At 36.8% G+C, this 25,443-nt stretch overlaps 1 protein-coding gene across 1 annotated transcript in view; it reads right to left on the reverse strand.

Annotated features, from left to right (window-relative positions):
• aldocb (aldolase C, fructose-bisphosphate, b) overlaps positions 1 to 24,695 on the reverse strand; it is a 49,791-nt gene extending 25,096 nt beyond the window's left edge. Inside the window, exons 1-3 of the mRNA XM_061899394.1 lie at positions 24,557 to 24,695; positions 2,816 to 2,932; positions 2,535 to 2,746 (exon numbers count right to left, since the gene is read on the reverse strand). Of these exons, the coding sequence (XP_061755378.1) occupies positions 2,535 to 2,746; positions 2,816 to 2,927 (324 nt within the window). The 5' untranslated portion in view covers positions 2,928 to 2,932; positions 24,557 to 24,695. The remainder of the gene's footprint in view (positions 1 to 2,534; positions 2,747 to 2,815; positions 2,933 to 24,556) is intronic.
• Between the last annotated feature and the right edge of the window lie 748 nt (positions 24,696 to 25,443).

The following is a 25,443-nucleotide window of genomic DNA, read 5'->3' on the forward strand; positions in this document are numbered from 1 at the left end:
CTACCATCCTAGTCACGTCCGTTGTGTCTTTGGGCAAGACACTTCACCCTTGCTCCTGATGGGTGCTGGTGAGCGCCTTGCATGGCAGCTCCCGCCATCAGTGTGTGAATGGGTGAATGTGAAAATAGTGTCAAAGCGCTTTGGGCTCCTTAAAAAGGGGTAGAAAAGCGCTATACAAGTACAACCCATTTACCATTTTACCATTTAACTTCCAGTAGGAATGTCGTAGAGACATGAAACAAAAACCTCTATGTAGGTCTCACTTAGACCTACATTTCATATATTGACAACCCCCAGCAAAAAATTAACAAAAGTTTGCAATACCCCCTTGAAAACAAAAGTTTTGGGAAAACCGGTCACCTTTCTTCAAACATTATCTCAAACTACCGCAGGAGAGAGATTGAACCCTTCTGATTAAAAGTTGATGAAAAGAGTTTTTATTACTGCTACGGTTTTGATTTGATCAGCCTTCAAAGAACCGCTGAAAACCATTTCAAAGATGGCCGCCGTACCAGTACAGTATATACATTTTTGTTAAAGAACGAGAAAAAGCAATTTCGGCAGAAATTGCGTGTAAATGCTGAAGAGCCAAAGCCCAACTGAAATGCTGACAGTTAGCAGATGTTGTCAATTAACACAAATGTGAGCAAAATGAACCAAAGAAGCTTGCATGCTAACAATAGCATGTTTACAGTTAGCATTAGTAAAATACAAAAATATATGACACTGAGGTGTACACCTGCTAAATTAGCTAATGTGAGTATGCTAAAATGCTAGCTGGAACATGCGTCAAGTACCAAAATATATTAAATTGAGGTGTGTCCCTGAAAAATGTGTTTAAAATGCTAGCATGCTAACGTTAGCATGCATCAAGTACTAAAATATGTATATATACAAAATGATAAAAAACAGGTATCATTCGTCAAGTGACAAAACATTTGACGCTCAGGTGTATTCACCTTCAAAACCAGTGCAGTATATAGATTTTTGTCAAAAGAACGAGAAAATGCATTTTCGGTAGAAATTTTGTGTGAATGCTGAAGAGCCAAAGCCGAACCGAATGCTAACAATTAGCATGCTGGCCAGATGGCGTCGAGTAACAAAAAATATGAGCAATCAGAGATAAAAAAAAAGCTAGCATGCTAACAGTATTATACTACAAAAATAGCGTGGCTTCAATTAGCATTAGTGAAATGCCAAAATATATGACACTGAGCGAAATTAACTGTAGCATGGCTCAAATACCAAAATATGTTATACTTTGTGACGTATAATTGAAAAATATGATAAAAATACTAAATACTGTCTATTATACAGCATTATTCACATGTAAACAATATGAATACAGTCTATTATACAGCATTATTCACATGTGAATAATATAAATACAGTCTATTATACAGCATTATTCACATGTGAATAATATAAATACAGTCTATTATACAGCATTATTCACATGTGAATAGTGTAAATACGGTCTATTATACGGCATTATTTACATGTGAATAATATTAATACAGTCTATTATACAGCATTATTCACATGTGAATAATATTAATACGGTCTATTATACGGCATTATTTACATGTGAATAATATTAATACAGTCTATTATACAGCATTATTCACATGTGAATAATATTAATACAGTCTATTATACAGCATTATTCACATGTGAATAATGTAAATACAGTCTATTATACAGCATTATTCACATGTGAATAGTGTAAATACGGTCTATTATACAGCATTATTCACATGTGAATAATATTAATACAGTCTATTATACAGCATTATTCACATGTGAATAATATAAATACAGTCTATTATCCAGCATTACTCACATGTGAATAATATAAATACAGTCTATTATACAGCATTATTCACATGTGAATAATATAAATACAGTCTATTATACAGCATTATTCACATGTGAATACCGTAAATACAGTCTATTATACAGCATTATTCACATGTGAATAATATAAATACGGTCTATTATACAGCATTATTCACATGTGAATAATATAAATACAGTCTATTATACAGCATTATTCACATAATAGTTGAGTATTCATGTGATTGATGTTGTATTGCTTCTCATCACTGCATTGGCCTGTTCTGTGTCTAAAAGATAAGACTCTTGCTAAATTCCTGAGATGGCTCGGCTTCTTGCATCGTCCGACACAAATACCAAGAAGACGAGACAAGGACCGTCAAAAAGATCCGAAATTTGTATCGTATTCGTCTTCTGGTCATAAGGTAACTCTCCAAATGGGTTTATGTTGTGATTGATGCTGTATTACTGACATTTCCAATGTTTAACTAAAACATTCCTGATCACGACCAGATTAGAGTTTTTCCCCCCTCTTTGTGACGTATACTTGAAAATATGTTACAAATGCTAGCATGCTAACCTATAAAATGTGCTCAAAAAGCTAGCCTACTAACTGACATATAGCATTCGTCAAGTAAGAAAATATTCAACGTTAAAGTGTATACATGTAAAAATGAAAAAAAATAAGTGATTTGTACCTTGATGCCGACCACGATGCCGCGGTCCTTGATGAGCTTGGAGAAGGTGGTGCCGTCGTCGGTGGTCTGGTAGAGCGTCTCGTGGAAGAAGATGACGCCGCCGATGCAGCTGTCGATGCGGCGGTCGGCCGTGAAGAGGAGCTGGCGGTAGCGGCGTCTGTTCTCCTCCGTGTTCTCCACGCCGATGGGGGTGAAGCGCTTCGCCATGCTCCCTGGGAACGTCACACACGTGTCAGTGGGGCGTTACCCGCTCGATGTCCGCGTGTGCGACTGTAGCGTACCGGTGGACTCATCGGCGGCGAGGATCCCCTTCCCCGGGGCGGTGATCCTTTGGGCGATGTCCTGCAGCTCCTTCTTCTGCTCAGGGGTCAGCGCGGGAAACTGATGAGTCATGGCGGCTGCAAATCAAAACACAAACACGGTCATAATAAAGTATCGAGCTATCTGGTGGATGCGTCGAATGTAGCCAACATGTTGCTGACATTCCCGAAAAATATTAGGGGTGCACAAAAAAATCAGCTGGCCGGGGAGGTTTTTTTTCCCGGTTTATTTGGGTAAGCACTCCATTTACATTGAAATAGCTTAGCTCCAAATTCCACATTTTGCAGCTTGTAATCACTTTCACCACACTTTCTCGGCCTCGGTCTGCCCCAAACTTCTCACTCTTCCTTTGTGCTTGCTTCAAGAAGCAGCAGTTCATCCTCAGTATATTCAGCTTCAAAAACATAGTTTGTTTCAGGAAGTGCGCTGCTATGGAAACGGAAATAAATGCGTAAAGGAAATCAGTCTTGTCAATGGTTAAAATGCCCAAAATAGGGTAAATATTGTACATATTACATATTGTTGTAAAGGTGTCGGTTACTACATTATATATATACTTGTAGTGCGTGTATCGTACATATTACATAGTGTTACGAAGGTGTCTATTACTACATCATATATATATATATACATATACATACATATATATATATATGTATATATATGTACAATATACATGTAGTGTGTATATTGTACATATTGTTATGAAAGTGTCTGTTACTACATGATATATATACTTGCAGTGTGTGTATTGTACATATTACTAATTGTTATGAAGGTGTAGTAACAGACACCTTCATACATATATATATATATATATATATACATATGTATATATATATATATATATATATATATATATATATATATATATATATATATATATATATATATATATACATATGTATATATATATATATACATATATATATATATATATATATATATATATATATATATGTATATATATAATGTAGTAAGAGACACCTTCATAACAATATGTACAATATTCACACTGCATGTGTATTGTACATATATATGTATATACAAAAAAATATATATACATACATATATATACTGTATATATATGTTTATATATATATATATATATATACACAGTACACATACTTGCAGTGTGTATATTGTACATACTGTTATGAAGGTGTCTGTTACTACATTTTATATATATATGTATATATATATATATATATATATATATACACACACAAACATGTATATATATATATACATATATACACATATATATATGTATATACACACATATATATATATACATACATATATATATATATATATATATATATATATATATATATATATATATACACACATGCAGTGTGTATACAAAACGTTGATGGAGGGGATTTGAAGTTGTTTTAGAGACTTTGAAGGTAAAATCGGTGACTTTTGTAACTTTAGCTGCATCTTCCTAGCATTTTTTCTAATCTCTAAAATCTCCTCATGATTGTCACGATAGGTAAAATTCCCCAAAACGTGCAGTTGCTCTTTAAATAACCACTTAGGTTTGTATATAACTTTGTTGTTTTTGTCTTAGTAACAGCACAGTGACAGAATTAATAAACATTCATGACTGAATCAGCCATCTTTGTTAGTAAGTACATGCCTAAAATATCTTTACGACGAAATTAGAGCCACTAAATTTGTTTCTGCTCCGTAATCTGATTAGTAAATCCGTTAAGATGGTCGATGACGAGTCAAAACAGTCGTTAGTTGGCAACCAAGCAAGCTTGGTGCTTTTTAGCAGACAACTTTGACAAATCTGAGGTGTAGAGGAAGCGGCAGCAATCGCGACGTGCTAACGAGCACGCTCGCCATCAAGCCCCTCCCCTCCCAGCTGCTTTCTCCGGCGGGCTGCAAATAAAGCATTACGTAACCTCTCTCCCCGGCAGACAGAGGTGGAGCCGTTATGTAACGGGATGGCGTTGGCTTCGCCGCTCTCTCCTCAGCAACGCTCGACATGGACTCCTAGTTACTTATTTTATTCTGGCCAGTCGCTCTCTGTGCGTCTTAATGCCAGAAAATAAAAATGTCCCTTTCTCGTCCCCTGGTCTCACTCCCACGGATGCCGAGCTCGCCAGGGAACACGGCGTGACTTCTCACGCGACGCCAAGCCCCGCCCACCACTGGCTTGCCTCAACATGCAAGGGAAGCTGCAGAGTACACGTTGTAGCATCATGCAACACATAGAAGGCGCTAACTTTAGAACGTTCTGCAAGAATTGCCGTCTTTTAACTCCTAACATGAGAGTGTGAACTAAATGTTTATTTTTATTTTTTTGCGGTCATTTTTTGTATATTTTTTTATTATATATTATTTAAAAATAATATCTTTTTGAATTATTTTATATATGGGAGGTCCTCTATTCTGCCCCAAAAACACAATAAAGAACCATCCAAAACCCGGTAAAAATACTCCATTTACATGTCGTGACTTGAACATTAACAAGTAGGGATGCACCCAAATGAAAATTTGTGTCCAAAGCCGAATAAAATTTAAACGCTTGGCCGAAGGCCGAATACCGAATTATGAATGCAGTTTTTCATAATTTTTTTAATATTGCATAAATAGCCTAGAAAAAATATTTAGACATGTTTTTCAAATAAAGTATTTTTTTATTGAATATTGTCATTTTTTTAATATTCCAGTAGCCTTTGCTTTTCAAAAAAAGCACAAAGTTTTTCATTTATATTAGGCCTTCAAACAAAACATGCATTCCAAAAATAAAAAATAAAGTGCATTAAAGTGGATAAACCCACAACAAATGAATTATTGTCTTTTTGGCAAAAGTCTGCTTAGCCACAGTAGATATGCTAATAATGTAAACAGAAGGCTCAAGTAAATCTCAATAAGTGTGTGCTTGTAACCTCATACACTTATACAGGTAGCCTACACAACAGGCTAATAATGTAAACAGAGGCCCCACTAAATCTCAATAAGTGTGTGCTTGTAACCTCATACACTTATACAGGTACACAACATATCCCAACATCACCGCGTCAAAAAATTGCGTCACACGCCACTATTCGGCCTTGTTTTTAACTCATTCCACCGAAGGCCGAATGTGGCTTTTTTTGCCATATTCGGCCGAATATATTCGGTTACCGATTAATCGGTGCATCCCTAATTAACAAGTATTAGTGATATTGTTATTATGAGTGCTAACGCAGACGGACTATTCATAACGGATTTCCGTGCCAATGTTGACGGGATCGGCTGAAGTTTCAAATCTCGTCAAACTTTGTTTTTTAAAGTCTTAAAAAAAAAAATAGTACTATATATAGTACCCGTATATATATATATTTTTTTTGTCCTGTCCAGCTTCTTAGGCAAATATATAGTTGATGTAAACGCCCATACCGGCTGTTCAGATTTACTTTACAAAAGAGAAGAGTGGGATACTTCTCTTGTTGCCTTATTTGTATTTGACTTCATTAAATGTATTTATATTATCATTTGGCGCTAAACTGAAGTCTTAACAAGCTGCTACGCTTCGTACTCCCTCTGTCAGTGCTTCTCTGCAGCATCCAGCATTGTCCCACCCACACAACCATCTGACTGGTTACACGCAGAGCGGTAACAGCCAATCAGCAGTGAGTATTCAGAGCACATGGAGTCAGTGCTCGCGGCAGAGGCAGGCAGAGAGGAGAGAAGGTCGGGTGAGCATAATGCAGCGGACTCTCCCCAAATGATAATAAACACCTCCCAGTCAACTACTAGTAACATCACTATGAGAGTGAGAGAAGGACAAGCATTATTGACCTACAATTAAGAACTAAGTTATTTCACTTGGCCCTTTTCTGTGTTGATTGAGCTGTGTTGAAGCAGCAGAAAAGGACATTAGGTTAAATGAAGAGTTTATGTCTCTGATAGTGTATATAATAATGTAAGTGCATCATAAAGCCTACATGAACGCCATGGTGTTCAGGGATGAATAGTCTCTCCTTTTACGATTTTTTCAGCTATAGTTACATCAATTATGAGTAATGTAGCAGCCTAGTTTTGAATGGCAGGGTCCCTGCTATCACATGTTGATATAAATATAACATTTACATAATAAAAATCAACTACAGGCTTCCCAAATGCTGTAATAAATTAAGCATGACAAGTTGAACATATGCCAGCATGTGGCCCCACTTTTAATTTTTTTTTTTCCCAAACGCTTATTTACAGTAAATCCTTCATTTGACTTAGTCATTGTTTTATCTTAGTAAGTCAATATTGACTAAGTCAAAAATAATGACATAATTAGTATCTCAGGTAACTCTTGGCTTGAGATCATCTAAAATGGACTGATGCAAAGTGGACAAGTTTTCTGTGGTCTGACGAGTCCACATTTCAATATCTAGGGTCCATAATATCATCAAAAGTTTCAGAGAATCTAGAGAAATCAATCCAAGTAAGCGGCAAGGCCGGAAACCAACATTGAAAGACCATGGCCTTCGATCCCTCGGATGGCACTGTATCAAAAAGCAACATCAATCTCTAAAGGATATCACCACATGGGCTCAGGAACACTTCAGAAAACCACTGTCACTAAATACAGTTTGTCGCTACATCTGCAAGTGCAAGTTAAAGCTCTACTATGCAAAGCGAAAGGCATTTATCAACAACATCCAGGAACGCCTTTGGCTTCTCTGGGCCCGAGATCATCTAAAATGGACTGATGCAAAGTGGAAAAGTTTTCTGTAGTCTGACGAGTCCACATTTCAAATTGTTTTTGGAAATATTCGACATTGTGTCATCCGGACTGTTATCGACGCAAAGTTCAAAGGCCAGCATCTGTGATGGTATGGGGGTGCATTAGTCCTTTGACAATGGGCCAAGGACCCTATTGAAACTGCTGTGTTTTATTATTATTCCGCACCTACGCGCTGTAATTTGACCCCCTTAACATGCTTCAAAACTCACCAAATTTGACACACACGTCGGTATAGCAAACCTTCCCAACATATTAAGCAACCAATCCCCCAAAATGAAAATTGCGCTCTAGCGCGCCCTAGGAACAAATTACAGACAAAACTGCATGAAACTTCTGTTAGGAATGTCATAGCGACATGAAACAAAAACTCCTATGTAGGTCTGACTTAGACCCAATTTTCATACACTCACTTCTTTCAGCAAAAATCTACAGGAAGTTGGCAAAAACCCCTTCAAAATAAAATTTTCGCAAAAAATGCAATTTTTGCCTCTTTGTGCTGTAATTTGACCCCTTTAAAATGCTTCAAAAGTCACCAAAGGACTGGCGAATATTGCGATCTAATGAAAAAAACAAACCCCAAAACTCAAAATTGCGCTCTAGCGCTATTTTTGAATAAAACACTGAAAAAACTGCTCCTAGGAAGAAAACGCAGACAAAATTGCTTGTAACTTCCGGTAAGAATGTCGGAGAGACATGACACAAAAACCTCTATGTAGGTCTCGCTTAGACCTACATTTCATAGATTGACAACCCCCAACAAAAATCAACAGGAAGTTTGTAATCCCCCCTTCAAAACAAAAGTTTTGTAAAAACCGGTCACCTTTCTTCAAACATTATCTCCTCTGAGTGCGTTTGTTGTTTTGGCTTCAAACTCGCATAGGAGAGAGATTGAACCCTTCTGATTAAAAGTATAGAACAAAGTTTCGATAAGTTCTCAGGTTTTGATTTTACGCGCCTTCAAAGAACCCCTACGCAAAGTTTCCTAAAAAATGTCATTTTTGCCTCTTTGAGCTGTTATTTGACCCCCTTAAAATGCTTCTAAACTCACCAAACTTGGCACACACATCAGGACTGGCAACAATTGCGAGCTAATAAAAAACCAAACCCCAAAACTCAAAATTGTGCTCTAGCGCCCCCTAGGAATACAACACAGGCAAACTGCGCATAGGAAGAAAACACAGACAAAACTGCTTGTAACTTCCGGTAGGAATGTCAGAGAGACATGAAACAAAAAACACTATGTAGGTCTCACTTAGACCTACATTTGAATGATTAACATACTTTAGCAAAAATCAACAGGAAGCTTGATATTTTCACTTCAATACAACAACTGCATTACTTTCACAATACATTAAATAGTGGCACCAAGGCGTCTTCAACCACTTATCCGGCCGTGGGTCTCGGGGGCAGCAGCCAAAGGCGGACCCGACCAACGCTCGCACCTTCGCACCCTAATTTGACCCCCTTAACATGCTTCAAAACTCACCAAATTTTGACACACACATCGGTATGGAGCGGCAGACCAACTTATTAAGCAACCAAACCCCAAAATACAAAATTGCGCGCTAGCGCCCCCTAGGAAAAACAAACAAACAGACTGCTTGTAACTTCCGTTAAGAATGTCGTAGAGACATGAAACAAAAACCTCTATACAGGGCTGACTTAGACCTAGATTTCATAATTGTACCTTCTGGGGCAAAAATCAACCAAAATTTTGCAAAAACCCATTCAAACCAAAATGTTCGCCAAAAATGCTATTTTTGCCTCTTTGAGCTGTAATTTGACCCCCTTAAAATGCTTAAAAACTCACCAAACTTGGCACACACATCAGGACTGGCAAAAATTGCGATCTAATGAAAAAACTAAACCCGAAAATTAAAAATTGCGCTCTAGCGCAATTTTTTAATAAAACACAGAAAAAACTGCTCCTAGGAAGAAAACACAAACAAAAATTTTTGTAATTTCCAGTAGGAATGCCGGAAAGACATGAAACAAAAACTTCTATGTAGGTCTCACTTAGACCTACATATAGATAATTGACATCCTTCGGCAAAAACCAACAGGAAGTTAAAAATTACCCCTTCAAAATAAAAGTTTTGTAAAAACCCGTCACCTTTTTCAAATGTAAATTCCTCCCAGTGCGTTTGTCTTTTCGGCTTCAAACTCGCACAGGAGAGAGATTGAACCGTTTTGATTAAAACTATCCAACAAAGATTTGATTACTGCTCCGGTTTTGATTTTACGCGCCTTCAAAGAACCCCCGCGCAAAGTTTCCTAAAAAATGTCATTTTTGCCTCTTTGAGCTGTAATTTAACCCCCTTAAAATGCTTCAAAGTGCAAGTTAAAGCTCTACTATGCCAAGCGAAAGCCATTTATCAACAACATCCAGAAACGCTGATCTGTAATTTGACCCCCTTAACATGCTTCAAAACTCACCAAATTTTACACACACATCAGGACTGGCGAAAATTGCCATCTAATAAAAAACAAACCCCAAAAGTCAAAATTGCGCTCCAGCGCCCCCCTAGGAAAAAACCCAGACAAAACTGCTTGTAACTTCTGTTAGGAATGTCGTAGAGACATGAAACAAAGACCTCTATGTAGGTCTGACTTAGACCAGGGCTTGGCAGCGGCCAAAGGCGAACCCGACCAACGCTGCTTGCAGCTTTAATTCTTTTTAACCCTTTCGAAATTGTGATAATGTTCCCCTTTAACTAACAAATACACTGATTTCCTTAACGGGTGAACTAAAAACACACATTTTTAGAGATGCTGCCGCCAAGTCACGCCATGAGTCAACAAACTGTCCACCGTTAACCCACATGCCAGCTCTGTGAGGTGAACTCCAGCATAAAAAGTGCAGGGAAAGGAATGGCACAGTCCAGTAAACTTCCGTGCACCCGAGCGGTGCTCAGGTTTCACACAATGAGACACATTCTGTGACAACAATGGCGCCCGCCAACCATACAAAGAACTCCGACTGGATCTGCCAGTGAAGTGACAGAGTGAGGCCGGATTTGGGTTGTTGTCCAGCATGTGTGTGTCTTCCATGTTAATCCTGGTGAGATAACAGTCTTTGCACACACACTCTTAAAGGGGAACTGCACTTTTTTTTTTTATATTGCCTATCTTTAACAACCATTATGAAAGACATGACGATGGATGTATTTTTTTTATGCATTCTAACTCGTACACAAAATCCACCTACAGCGGAGCTTATAGGTGGTGCTTTATTCCACACAAAAAACACGATAAATTAAGTTCAAGTACCGTATTTCCTTGAACTGCCGCCGGATATATTACAAACTCGTTTCACAAAATAATTAGCATATGCCTAGAATTTCCCCCGGGTCAAACTCGTCACGTCACGAGTGACACTTCACCTGTCATCATTTTCAAAATGCAGGAGGCTGATTTCAATCATTTGAAATGACATAAATCAAATCAACTTTATTTATAAAGCACATTTAAAATGTACCATAAGGGTAGCCAAAGTGCTCTACATAAAGGGAAGAAGATTAAGAGCTATTCAGTAGGATTTAAGGTCCAAGCTATTGAATATGCTAAAAAGAACAGTAAGCAGCTATGTTTTATTAATATACCGTAGCTGCGTGTGTCAAATATGAGTCATTAAAAGCCAGAGTGCTGTACATCTGAGGTCCTCTCCAAGGTTTCTCATAGTCAGCATTGTCACTGGCGTCCCACTGGATGTGAATTCTCCCTGCCCACTGGGTGTGAGTTTTCCTTGCCCTTTTGTGGGTTCTTCCGAGGATGTTGTAGTCGTAATGGTTTGTGCAGTCCTTTGAGACATTTGTGATTCAGGGCTATATAAATAAACATTGATTGACTGATTGATATTGTACTATTTTTATTCAGCTATAGTTACATTAATCGTTAGTAATGTAGCAGCCTAGTTTTGAATGGCAGGGTCCCTGCTATCACATGTTGATACAAATATAACATTTACATAACAAAAATCAACTACAGGCTTCCCAAATGCTGTAATAAAATGAGCATGATGAGTTGAACGTATGACAGCAAGTGGCATAATAATGACACTTAGAATCTCAGGTAAGTAAGACTGTTTTGGTTTTACTTTACGGAAAAAACATCGAGATATATATATCGTATATCGCCATTCAGCAAATGGAGCGGAAAACACAAGCAAAAATTGTAGGCTTTTTCATGTGACGAAGTCGGCCTACTTCACCGCAGTCTGTAGAATATTGCCCCCTCTGGCTGTGGTGGAGACGTGATGCCGACAGGTCGAGTTACACCCACCCCCTTCCCCGGTATGTCCGCCGGAGAGACACCACCATAACTTACACATTTTCTGGGGGAAACACTGAAGAACACACACAAAAAAGTGTGCAGTCACCACAACGCAAAGGTTACTCGCTTCATGCGGGTGAGGCCGGCGAGGTCACACCTGCATGAAAGTATGTGTTTACAGTTGATGCCCACTCCGATGCCAACATGCTTGTGTGCGGACAAAAATGCACGCTCAGCAAATACACTCAAAAAAAAAAGGAGTGCGCTTTCACCCTTTGTTGCATAAAAAGTGTTACAAACCCCGTTTCCATATGAGTTAGGAAATGGTGTTAGATGTAAATATAAACAGAATACAATGATTTGCAAATCCTTTTCAAGCCATATTCAGTTGAATATGCTACAAAGACAACATATTTGATGTTCAAACTCATAAACTTTTGTTGTTGCCAGCAACACGTGACAAAGAAGTTGGGAAAGGTGGCAATAAATACTGATAAAGTTGAGGAATGCTCATCAAACACTTATTAGGAACATCCCACAGGTGTGCAGGCTAATTGGGAACAGGTGGGTGCCATGATTGGCTATAAAAACAGCTTCCCAAAAAATGCTCAGTCTTTCACAAGAAAGGATGGGGCGAGGTACACCCCTTTGTCCACAACTGTGTGAGCAAATAGTCAAACAGTTTAAGAACAACCTTTCTCAAAGTGACATTGCAAGAAATTTAGGGATTTCAACATCTACGCTCCATAATATCATCAAAAGGTTCAGAGAATCTGGAGAAATCACTCCACGTAAGCGGCATGGCCGGAAACCAACATTGAATGACCGTGACCTTCCATCTGTATCAAAAACCGACATCAATCTGTAAAGGATATCACCACATGGGCACAGGAACACTTCAGAAAACCACTGTCACTAAATGCAGTTCGCCGCTACATCTGTAAGTGCAAGTTAAAGCTCTACTATGCAAAGCGAAAGCCGTTTATCAACAACATCCAGAAACGCCGCCGGCTTCTCTGGGCCCGAGATCATCAAAGATGGACTGATGCAAAGTGTAAAAGTGTTCTGTGGTCTGACGAGTCCACATTTCGAATTGTTTTTGGAAATATTCCACATCGTGGAGGAAGCGAACCATCCAGACTGTTATCGACACAAAGTGTAAAAGCCAGCATGTGTGATGGTATGGGGGTGCATTAGTGCCCAAGGCATGGGTAACTTACACATCTGTGAAGGCACCATTAATGCTGAAAGGTACATACAGGTTTTGGAACAACATATGCTGCCATCTAAGCGCCGTCTTTTTCATGGACGCCCCTGCTTATTTCAGCAAGATAATACCAAGTCACAGCTTGGCATACTACGAGGCTTCGTAGTAAAAGAGTGCCGGTACTTTCCTTGCCCACCTGCAGTCCAGACCTGTCTCCTATCAAAAACGTGTGGCGCATTATGAAGCGTAAAATAGGACAGCGGAGACCCCGGACTGTTGAAGGACTGAAGCTCTACATAATGAAGGACTGAAGCTCTACATAAAACAAGAATGGGAAAGAATTCCACTTTCAAAGCTTCAACAATTAGTTTCCTCAGTTCCCAAACGTTTATTGATAGATAGATAGATAGATAGATAGTACTTTATTGATTCCTTCAGGAAAATTAAAATTCCAGCATCAGTGTACAGAGTTGAGATCAATTTAAATAAAAGTAAAAAGTAAATAATGGGGGTTTAAATGGAAACAAAATAGAGAAATATTACAATAAGAATAAAAACTAAAAAGCAACAATGGGAATAACAATATAACAGTAAAATAAGAATATAACAAGACAAAGTGGGCAGTAGTGACCATGTTATGAAAACGTATTGCAGCATTGTATTGAGTGTTGTTAAAGGAAAAGGTGATGTAACACAGTGGTGAACATGCCCTTTCCCAACTACTTTGGCACGTGTTGCAGCCATGAAATTCTAAGTTAAATATTATTTGCACACAAAAAAAAAGTTTATGAGTTTGAACATGAAATATGTTGTCTTTGTAGCATATTCAACTGAATATGGCTTGAAAAGGATTTGCAAATCATTTTATTCTGTTTATATTTACATCAAACACAATCTCCTAGCTCATATAAAAACGGGGTTTGTAGTATGGATGTTATTGTTATGCTCAACTGAGTAAACACGTCACATAGCCAGGATGGTGCGGCGGATAATAAAGACAACGCGGGGGCGGACAGGATGACAGGAGGGGGTTAAGAGAGGGGAGGAGCCTGTTGCACAGCGCCTGCAGGCCACTTCTGCACTGCGACATCGACATGCAACACTTGCCACCGCCTCCTCCTCCATGACATCACACCAGAATCATCTAGAAAGCACCGTACTCTACACCTTTACTCCCTCATAGGAGTCATGCACCATTCCCTGGGAAAGAAAAAAGAACGATCAACTTTTTAACAATAAAGCATCTCTGACTCATGTTCAGATTGCAAAAGCTTCTCTCGAATGCTGACTTACTTATGAATCATACGAGTGAAATGTCGGCCTAAAAACGTCTTTTTAAAAATGCATTTTTGCAATTTTATTTATAAAAAAAAAATGACGGAATGTTAGTCAATGTAATAAAAGAAAATGGAGCAACTTTACAGTACTTAGCAAGGGAGAAGATGTATGCATATAGTACTAAAATAACAGCAACACTGTCAATAATAATTATATCAATAATGGTTGTCTCATGTTTTTAGTCCAAAACCCGATTCCCCTGAAAAAAATGTAAAAATTTGTTTTAAATGTAATTGATTTTAAAAATATTTAAAATCAGAATAATAAAAAATTAGGATTTGGATGTAAATTGTTTTTTGAGCACAACTAAAAAAATCAATAATAACGAGGATAATAATATCAATAATGATTGTTTAATGGTATTCCAATAAGTGATTGCTAAATTTTTTTTAAAGTTTTTATAAAAAAAAAATAAAGAAGCCTTTTTTCTTCTTTTAAATCAATTCTCGAAAATGATTACATCAATTTAGAATCAAAATAAAATTTTAAAAAATAGCAATTTGGATGTGAATCAATTTTTTAAGCACCCCTAACAGTACTATCAATTTTTTTTTAAATGCAATTGCGATGAGGTGGCGACTTGTCCAGGGTGTACCACGCCTTCCGCCCGATTGTCGCTGAGATAGGCGCCAGCGCCCCCCCGCGACCCCAAAAGGGAATAAGCGGTAGAAAATGGATGGATGGGATGGATAATAATATCAATAATGATTGTTTAATGGTATTCCAATAAATGATTGTTAAATTTTTTTTTAAGTTTTCATTGAAAAAAAAAGAAGCCTTTTTTTCTTTTAAATCAATTCTCGAAAATGATTAAATCGATTTAGAATCAAAATAAAAAAATAAAAAATAGCAATTTGGACGTGAATCAATTTTTAAGCACCCCTAACAGTGCTAGCAATTTTTTATAAATGTAATTGATTTTCAAAATATTTAAAATCAGAATAATAAAAAATTAGGATTTGGATGTAAATTGTTTTTTGAGCACAACTAAAAATAATAATAATAACGAGGATAATAATATCAATAATGATGTTTAATGGTATTCCAATAAGTGATTGTTGAATTTTTTAAAAGTTTTTATAAAAAAAAAAAAGAAAAAAAGCCTTTTTTCTTCTTTTAAATCAATTCTCGAAAATGATTACATCAATTTAGAATCAAAATAAAAAAATAGCAATTTGGATGTGAATCAATTTTTAAGCACCCCTAACAGTACTAGCAATTTTTTTTTTTAAATATAATTGCGATGAGGTGGCGACTTGTCCAGGGTGTACCCCGCCTTCCGCCCGATTGTAGCTGAGATAGGCGCCAGCGCCCCCCCGCAACCCCAAAAGGGAATAAGCGGTAGAAAATGGATGGATGGATGTAATTGATTTTCAAAATATTTAAAATCAGAATAATAAAAAATTAGGATTTGGATGTAAATTGTTTTTTGAGCACAACTGAAAATAATAATAATAACGAGGATAATAATATCAATAATGATGTTTAATGTTTAATGGTATTCCAATAAGTGATTGCAAAATTTTTTTTAAGTTTTTATTAAAAAAAATAAAGAAGCCTTTTTTTTCTTTTAAATCAATTCTCGAAAATGATTACATCAATTTAGAATCAAAATAAAAAAATAAAAAAATAGCAATTTGGATGTGAATCAATTTTTTAAGCACCCCTAACAGTACTAGCAATTTTTTTTTAAATGTAATTGATTTTCAAAATATTTAAAATCAGAATAATAAAAAATTTGGATTTGGATGTAAATTGTTTTTTGAGCACAACTAAAAATAATAATAATAACGAGGATAATAATATCAATAATGATGTTTAATGGTATTCCAATAAGTGATTGTTAAATTTTTTTAAAAGTTTTTATAAAAAAAAAAAATAAAGAAGCCTTTTTTTTCTTTTAAATCAATTCTCGAAAATGATTACATCAATTTAGAATCAAAATAAAAAAATAAAAAATATCAATTTGGATGTGAATCAATTTTTAAGCACCCCTAACAGTACTATCAATTTTTTTTTAAATGCAATTGCGATGAGGTGGCGACTTGTCCAGGGTGTACCACGCCTTCCGCCCGATTGTAGCTGAGATAGGCGCCAGCGCCCCCCCGCGACCCCAAAAGGGAATAAGCGGTAGAAAATGGATGGATGGGATGGATAATAATATCAATAATGATTGTTTAATGGTATTCCAATAAGTGATTGTCAAACATTTTTTTAAGTTTTTATAAAAAATAAAAAAAAAGAAGCCTTTTTTTTCTTTTAAATCAATTCTCGAAAATGATTAAATCGATTTAGAATCAAAATGAAAAAATAAAAAATAGCAATTTGGATGTGAATCAATTTTTTAAGCACCCCTAACAGTACTATCAATTTTTTTTTAAATGTAATTGATTTTCAAAATATTTAAAATCAGAATAATAAAAAATTAGGATTTGGATGTAAATTGTTTTTTGAGCACAACTAAAAATAATAATAATAACGAGGATAATAATATCAATAATGATGTTTAATGTTTAATGGTATTCCAATAAGTGATTGCAATTTTTTTTTAAAGTTTTTATTAAAAAAAAATAAAGAAGCCTTTTGTTTCTTTTAAATCAATTCTCGAAAATGATTACATCAATTTAGAATCAGAATAAAAAAATAAAAATAGCAATTTGGATGTGAATCAATTTTTTAAGCACCCCTAACAGTACTAGCAATTTTTTTTTAAATGTAATTGCGATGAGGTGGCGACTTGTCCAGGGTGTACCCCACCTTCCGCCCGATTGTAGCTGAGATAGGCGCCAGCGCCCCCTCGTGACCCCAAAAGGGAATAAGCGGTAGAAAATGGATGGATGGGATGCATAATAATATCAATAATGATTGTTTAATGGTATTCCAATAAGTGATTGTTAAAAAATTTTTTTAAGTTCTTATTAAAAAAAAAAAAAAGAAGCCTTTTTTTTTCTTTTAAATCAATTCTCAAAAATGATTAAATCAATTTAGAATCAAAATAAAAAAATTTAAAATAGCAATTTGGATGTGAATCAATTTTTTAAGCACCCCTAACAGTACTAGCAATTTTTTTTTCAAATGTAATTGATTTTCAAAATATTTAAAATCAGAATAATAAAAATTAGGATTTGGATGTAAATTGTTTTTTGAGCACAACTAAAAAAATAATAATAACGAGGATAATAATATCAATAATTATTGTTTAATGGTATTCCAATAAGTGATTGTTAATTTTTTTTTTTAAGTTTTTATTAAAAAAAAAAAAAGAAGCCTTTTTTTTCTTTTAAATCAATTCTCGAAAATGATTACATTAATTTAGGATCAAAATGAAAAAATAAAAAATAGCAATTTGGATGTGAATCAATTTTTAAGCACCCCTAACAGTACTAGCAATTTTTTTTTAAATGTAATTGATTTTCAAAATATTTAAAATCAGAATAATAAAAAATTTGGATTTGGATGTAAATTGTTTTTGGAGCACAACTAAAAATAATAATAATAACGAGGATAATAATATCAATAATGATGTTTAATGGTATTCCAATAAGTGATTGTTAAATTTTTTTAAAAGTTTTTATAAAAAAAAAAATAAAGAAGCCTTTTTTTTCTTTTAAATCAATTCTCGAAAATGATTACATCAATTTAGAATCAAAATAAAAAAATAAAAAATATCAATTTGGATGTGAATCAATTTTTTAAGCACCCCTAACAGTACTAGCAATTTTTTTTAAAAATGTAATTGCGATGAGGTGGCGACTTGTCCAGGGTGTACCCCGCCTTCCGCCCGATTGTAGCTGAGATAGGCGCCAGCGCCCCCCCGCGACCCCAAAAGGGAATAAGCGGTAGAAAATGGATGGATGGGATGGATAATAATATCAATAATGATTGTTTAATGGTATTCCAATAAGTGATTGTTAAATTTTTTTTTAAGTTTTTATAAAAAAAAAAAAAAGAAGCCTTTTTTTTCTTTTAAATCAATTCTCGAAAATGATTAAATCGATTTAGAATCAAAATAAAAAAATTTAAAATAGCAATTTGGATGTGAATCAATTTTTTAAGTGCCCCTAACAGTACTATCAATTCTTTTTTAAATGTAATTGATTTTCAAAATATTTAAAATCAGAATAATAAAAAATTAGGATTTGGATGTAAATTGTTTTTTGAGCACAACTAAAAAAAATAATAATAACGAGGATATTAATATCAATAATGATTGTTTAATGGTATTCCAATAAGTGATTGTTAAAATTTTTTTTAAAGTTTTTATTAAAAAAAAAAGAAGCCTTTTTTTTCTTTTAAATCAATTCTCGAAAATGATTACATTAATTTAGAATCAAAATGAAAAAATAAAAAATAGCAATTTGGATGTGAATCAATTTTTTAAGCGCCCCTAACAGTACTAGCAATTATTGTTTAATGTTGTTAATTAAAAATTGTATTCTTCAATTTTTTGGGGGGAATCGGAATAAATTTAAAACAATCCCAATTTGAATGTGAATCGTTTTTTTGGGAGCACCTTAATAGTAATATCAACAATTGTTGCAATAAAAAATGTGATTCTTAAAAAAATATTTAATATATATAAATATATATTAAAAAAAAACGTTTTAAAATGGGATTTTTAAAAAATACAAATTGATTTAGAATGGGAATAAATGAAAAAATTGCGATTTGGATGTGAATAAAAAAATGTTCAACACCCCTAATAATAATAGTAATAATTGTGTAATAGTTAATCAAAAATCTGATAATTTAAAAAATAATAACAATTAAAAAAAAATCTAATTCTTGAAATATGACTAGGAATAAGTAGAAATTAAGATTTGGATGTGAATCAATTTTCGGAGCACCTTTACACTATGTGAAGATTTAGGTTTTGGAGGAATTGAGGCAGAAATGGGGTGTAGTAGTCAGCTGCAACCACCAGAGGCACTGTGTCAGCTATGGAATCCATCCATCCATCCATTTTCTACCGCTTATTCCCTTTTGGGGTCGCGGGGGGTGCTGGCGCCTATCTCAGCTACAATCGGGCGGAAGGCGGGGTACACCCTGGACATCGCAGGGCCAACATAGATAGACAGACAACATTCATACTCACATTCACACAATAAGGCCAATTTAAAAAACATCCCATCCATCCATTTTCCACCGATTATTCCCTTTGGGGTCGCTGGTGTCTAACTCAGCTACAATCGGGTGGAAGGCGGGGTACACCCTGGACAAGTCGCAACCTCATCATAGGACAAACATAGATAGACAGACAACATTCTTACTCACATTCACACAATAAGGCCAATTTAAAAAAACATCCCATCCATCCATTTTCCACCGATTATTCCCTTTGGGGTCGCTGGTGTCTAACTCAGCTACAATCAGGCGGAAGGCGGGGTACACCCTGGACAAGTCACCACAGGACAAACACATATAGACAGACAACATTCCCACACTAGGACCAATTTAAAAAACAATTACAAAGAGTTATTTTGTACTAAAAGTAGTCTTTTTCTCACAATGTGTCGACTTCTTTCTTATAAAATTGGGAACAATTTCTCATATACTTTCTGTTTCTGTAATGTTGCAATATTTTCTTGTAAAATGATGACTTATTAATGCAGAAATGGTGACATTTGTCATATGAAGTTTTTACTTTTATCACAATCTTGTTCTTCTTGTAAAAAAGTGACATTTTTGGAGTAAAATGAAGACTTATGTGATATTTTTGCCAAGTAAAATTCTGTTTATTATTATAATATAGCCAAAATTTGTCACCTTTGTCATAAAAAATGTGACTTTTGTTGAGTAAAATTACGATTATTTTCATAAACTTGTCAAAAATATTCTATTAAAAAACAATGAAAAAACTCCACTGGCCAACATTTTCTGATCAATGATATAGAACATTTTCAGATGTCAAATTTAACAAGTTAAGCCTGAGATAAATTTGCTTTAAAATAAACGGAACTTTGGATAAAATTCATCACATTTTGAGCAAATAAAATATGTATATTCAGTGAAATATTTTACAAATATTCCGAAAATAAAAAAATGTATGTGTGTCAAAATATTGGGGCATTTTTAAAGCTAGTTAAAGGTAATTTACTGTTATTATTTTTAGTAACATCTTGTCTAACAACAATTTTTGTCTGTGTGCTTCTAATGTGATTGATGTTGTATTACTTCTTCCCTTCACTGCTTTGGCCTGTTCTGTCAAAAAGATAAAACCCTTTTACATTCCCCGCGCTTGCTCTCCTCGGCTTGGTTTTTCTTAACACCCCCCCCCCCCCATCTTCACACAGCGAAGAACCAATCATTTGTTGACGCCAAGATCACAAATTTGTATCCTATTTGTTATTTTGTCAAAGATTACTCTCCAAATGCCTTTCTTTTGTGATTGATGCTTTATTACTGCTTTTCCCCAACCATATTCTAACAATAAAAATGTGTGTCAAAATATTGGGGCATCTTTAAAGCTAATTTCAAGCTGTTATTTTAGTAACATCTTTTCTAACAACAATTTTTGTCTGAGTGCTTATAATGTGATTGATGTTGTATTGCTTCCCTTCACTGCATTGGCCTGTTTTGTTTCTAAAATTCAAGACTCTTTTAGATCTCCCGCTTAGCTTGCTCCTTTGCTTGGTTTTTCTTACACCCCCCACCCCCACCCCCATCTTCCCACAGCGTAGAGCAGGGGTAGGGAACCTATGGCTCTAGAGCCAGATGTGGCTCTTTTGATGACTGCATCTGGCTCTCGGATAAATCTTAGCTGACATTGCTTAATATGATAAGTAACGAATGATTCCACTTGTAATCACAGTCTTAAAAATAATGTTCAAAATATAAAACATTCTCATGCATCTTTAATCCATCCATCTGTTTTCTACAGCACCCGTTCAAGAATTTGCGTTAATGGAAAGAAGTTATTTATTTATTCTTCCTTAGTGTGGGGCTTGCCCTCCTGGGGTTTGTCAGACCACCAAGCACCGACATGAGAGCCTGTTTCAGGGTTACAATATTGTTTTATTTTTCAATAAGTCTCTCAGTTGCTTTCCAGCAATTGTCTTTTTCTCTTTGATTTTCGCTTCCGCTCTGGCTCCAGCCCCAACCCCGTCTCTCCTCCTGGCTGCTGCTTATAACAGAGCGACAGGTGATTAGATAACAAGGCCCAGGTGGGCCATCCACGCACCTGTCGCTGATTTTGAGGCCGGTCCTGGCACACCCCAGTTCGCCGCAGGCCAGCAGGCCACGCCCCCTCCACAGTTAGCTCGAGAATAACAATGTTATTACGAAGAATAAGAGACCTATTATACTCTAAAAATGTTGGTCTTACTTAAAAATGCACGTATTTAGTTTTGTCCAGTGTAAAAAAAATATTATGTGGCTCTTACGGAAATACATTTTAAAATGTTTGGCTTTTTGGCTCTCTCAGCCAAAAAGGTTCCCGACCCGTGACATAGAGCAAAGATTGTTGCGATGACGAAGACCGCAATTTTTTTATTGTATTTATCTTTTAGTCAAGGGTTACTCTCCAAATGGCTTTCTTTTGTGATTGATGCTGTATTACTGCCTTTCCCTGAATGTGCAACCAAAACATTCCTGTTCACAATCAGCCTAGTTTATTGCTCATCCTCCTTCCTCCGCCTCCAAAATGGGCGGCTTCTCACATTCCTATAGCAGTTATAAAGATCTAGAAGCTTTTTTTATTTAATTTTATTTACCTTCGCTCTCTCCTTTTTCCATCCGCAGCTTCTCCTTACACGGACGTCACGTGACATCTTAATAAACACTTACACATTTCTTTAATTAATAGGAACAATTCCAAAACGCAATTCAAAAAAGTGAATAATCTGATTGATATTATATTAGCATTTATATTAATAATAATAATGGATTTTCCCAATCAACCGATCAAGGAAATTGATCGGAATGCTCAACCCCGGTTCAGGAGTGAGTCGGCAAATCCTCTCTGACGCGTGATCAGGTGTTCCGTCATTCCACTTTAGAAGAGAGGGGGGGGGGGCGGGGAGGAGGTGTTTTAATGGCTCCCAGAGCTAGGAGCCAAAACGCTCAGTGAGCTCGGTCCGCCGGTATAAACGACGTTTCCCGTCAAACATGCGCCACCATCCTTCTTATTACTGCTCTTGTGCATCTCTGAAAAGGGCAATATCTTTCCATTAATGTTTATTTATACAGCCCTAAATCACGAGTGTCTCAAAGGGCTGCACAAGCCATGACGACAATACAAATATGAGAAAAATACTCATATTTTGTCATCAAAGGTCATTAATCGTACACCCTTTTAATACTTGCCAACCATCCCGGATTTCCAGGAGACTCCCGAAAATCAGTGCCTCTCCCGAAATTCAGGCGAAGCTGGAGGCCACGCCCCCTCCAGCTCCACGCGGACCTGAGTGACTATAAACAGCGTGTCTGCCCGATGACGTTAGAACTGTAGAATGATCGAGGGGCGAGTTCTTGCTTTCTTATGCGGGTTTTATTGTCGGGCAGTTTCATTAACGTCCTCCCAGCGCGGTAAAACAACACACAACAACAGCAGTCACGTTTTCGTCTACCGCAAAGCAGTTTGCCTGCCTTAAACAACAATGTTGTGAAGTGAATTATATTTATATAGCGCTTTTCTCTAGTGACTCAAAGCGCTTTACATAGTGAAACCCAATATCTAAGTTACATTTAAACTAGTGTGGGTGGCACTGGGAGCAGGTGGGTAAAGTGTCTTGCCCAAGGACACAACGGCAGTGACTAGGATGGCAGAAGCGGGAATCGAACCTGCAACCCTCAAGTTGCTGGCACGGCCGCTCTACCAACCGAGCTATGCGTTGTGACGCTCTTAAACAGGACAATACTGCCATCTACTGTACATGCATATGGTTAGAAAAACAAGGATGGACAATTCAACCCTTAACTCAACAATGAGTAGATGAGTGTTATGTGTGTGTAAATGTGTAAATAAATGAACACTGAAATTTAAGTATTTATTTTATATATATATATATATATATATATATAACAAAATAAATATATAGATATATATATATCAATCAATCAATCAATCAATGTTTACTTATATAGCCCTAAATCACTAGTGTCTCAAAGGGCTGCACAAATATATATAGCTATAATTCACTGAAAGTCAAGTATTTCTTTTATATATATATATATATGGGCTTCACGGTGGAAGAAGGGTTAGTGCGTCTGCCTCACAACACGAAGTTCCTGCAGTCCCGGGTTCAAATCCAGGCTCGGGATCTTTCTGTGTGGAGTTTGCATGTTCTCCCCGTGACTGCGTGGGTTCCCTCCGGGTACTCCGGCTTCCTCCCACTTCCAAACACATGCACCTGGGGATAGGTTGATTGGCAACACTAAATTGGCCCTAGTGTGTGAATGTTGTCCGTCTATCTGTGTTGGCCCTGCGATGAGGTGGCGACTTGTCCAGGGTGTACCCCGCCTTCCGCCCGATTGTAGCTGAGATAGGCGCCACTGCCCCCCGCGACCCCAAAAGGGAATAAGCGGTAGAAAATGGATGGCTGGATGGAATATGACCAGGTCTGGAATTTCTGCCCCAGGGTTGCCATGGAAACGGCCCCTCAATGGGCTCCAAAAGGGGTAGAGAACAGGCCTCTTTAAAAGACTTCATTATAAAAGGACATACATATTAGTTTAAAATGGACAGCAGGACAGGGGAATACAGTATGTAACCTTGGCCCCGCCCACTTTCACAGAGGATGCGTACGTGCTGGGGATCAGATACTCACGCGCGCGCGCACGCACTCGCCTTTCCCCATCGCGCGTACGCGCACGCACACATTTCACGATTTTTTTTGGGGGGGGAAAACGACGCAACAGGCATCCTTGAAGGTCATTTTTTCCCCTCCTTCCTGTTTTCTTCCGCCGACATCTCGAAGCGTTTTTTTTTTTTTTTCGACACACGGGTGTTTTGTCCGAAAAAGTCGAAGAAAAAGCGGTGAGCTATGAACGCTAAAAACATTTTAAAAAAATGACATTAGTTAGTGTCCGTCCAAATGTTAGCTGCTAGCTAAACACGAAACGAGGGGCGTGGCCCCAGCATCACATCGCCAGGTTTTAAAAATAAAAGAGGTAGTTGAATAAAAAGATAATTTATTTTCTTACCGGCAGTACGTCGTAGGAGCTCGGAGAAGAGAAGGCAGGTTAGATGTCGAGGTGACGGGAGAGACTGTGCTGCAGAGCAACGTGACGCTTTACTAAAGCCAGTGGAGGGGGGGAGGGGCGGGGCTTATGCGCTGCGTCACGGCGGGAAGAGGGTGGGTAATGCGCATGCGCGGGGCAGCATCAGTCAATCAATGCCCCCCTGCATCCTTTCATAAGCTCTCAATACAATTTATTAGGAGCGCTTTTTGACACTGAATTTATGTACCTTAGTTTTATGTACCTTATTTATGTGATTTCTCTAAATATTCTCAATCAGAAATATGTTTGGAGTTAAGACCATTGCTTTTTTTTGGGGATAGAAAATGAGCAGATGCCGAAGACAGCGCCTCTGGTGGTTGCAGCCGGGTAGTACACTCCATTTTGTTTTGCCTAATTCCTTCAAGACAACATTCATCACAGTTCTTAAAGACCTACTGAAGTGAGATTTTCTTATTTAAACGGGGATAGCAGGTCCATTCTATGTGTCATACTTGATCATTTCGCCATATTGCCATATTTTTGCTGAAAGGATTTAGTAGAGAACATCGACGATAAAGTTCGCAACTTTTGGTCGCTAATAAAAAAAAGCCGGAAGTAGCAGACGATGTGTGCGTGACGTCTGCATCTCACTTCCTTACATTGGGGGGGTATAGCTCGGTTGGTAGAGTGGCCGTGCCAGCAACTTGAGGGTTGCAGGTTCGATTCCCGCTTCCGCCATCCTAGTCACTGCCACTGTGTCCTTGGGCAAGACACTTTACCCACCTGCTCCCAGTGCCACCCACACTGCTTTAAATGTAACTTAGATATTGGGTGTCACTATGTAAAAAAGCGCTTTGAGTCACTAGAGA

This window comes from Nerophis ophidion, linkage group LG04, assembly GCF_033978795.1.
Source record: "Nerophis ophidion isolate RoL-2023_Sa linkage group LG04, RoL_Noph_v1.0, whole genome shotgun sequence".
In the NCBI taxonomy this organism is placed as follows: domain Eukaryota; kingdom Metazoa; phylum Chordata; class Actinopteri; order Syngnathiformes; family Syngnathidae; genus Nerophis; species Nerophis ophidion.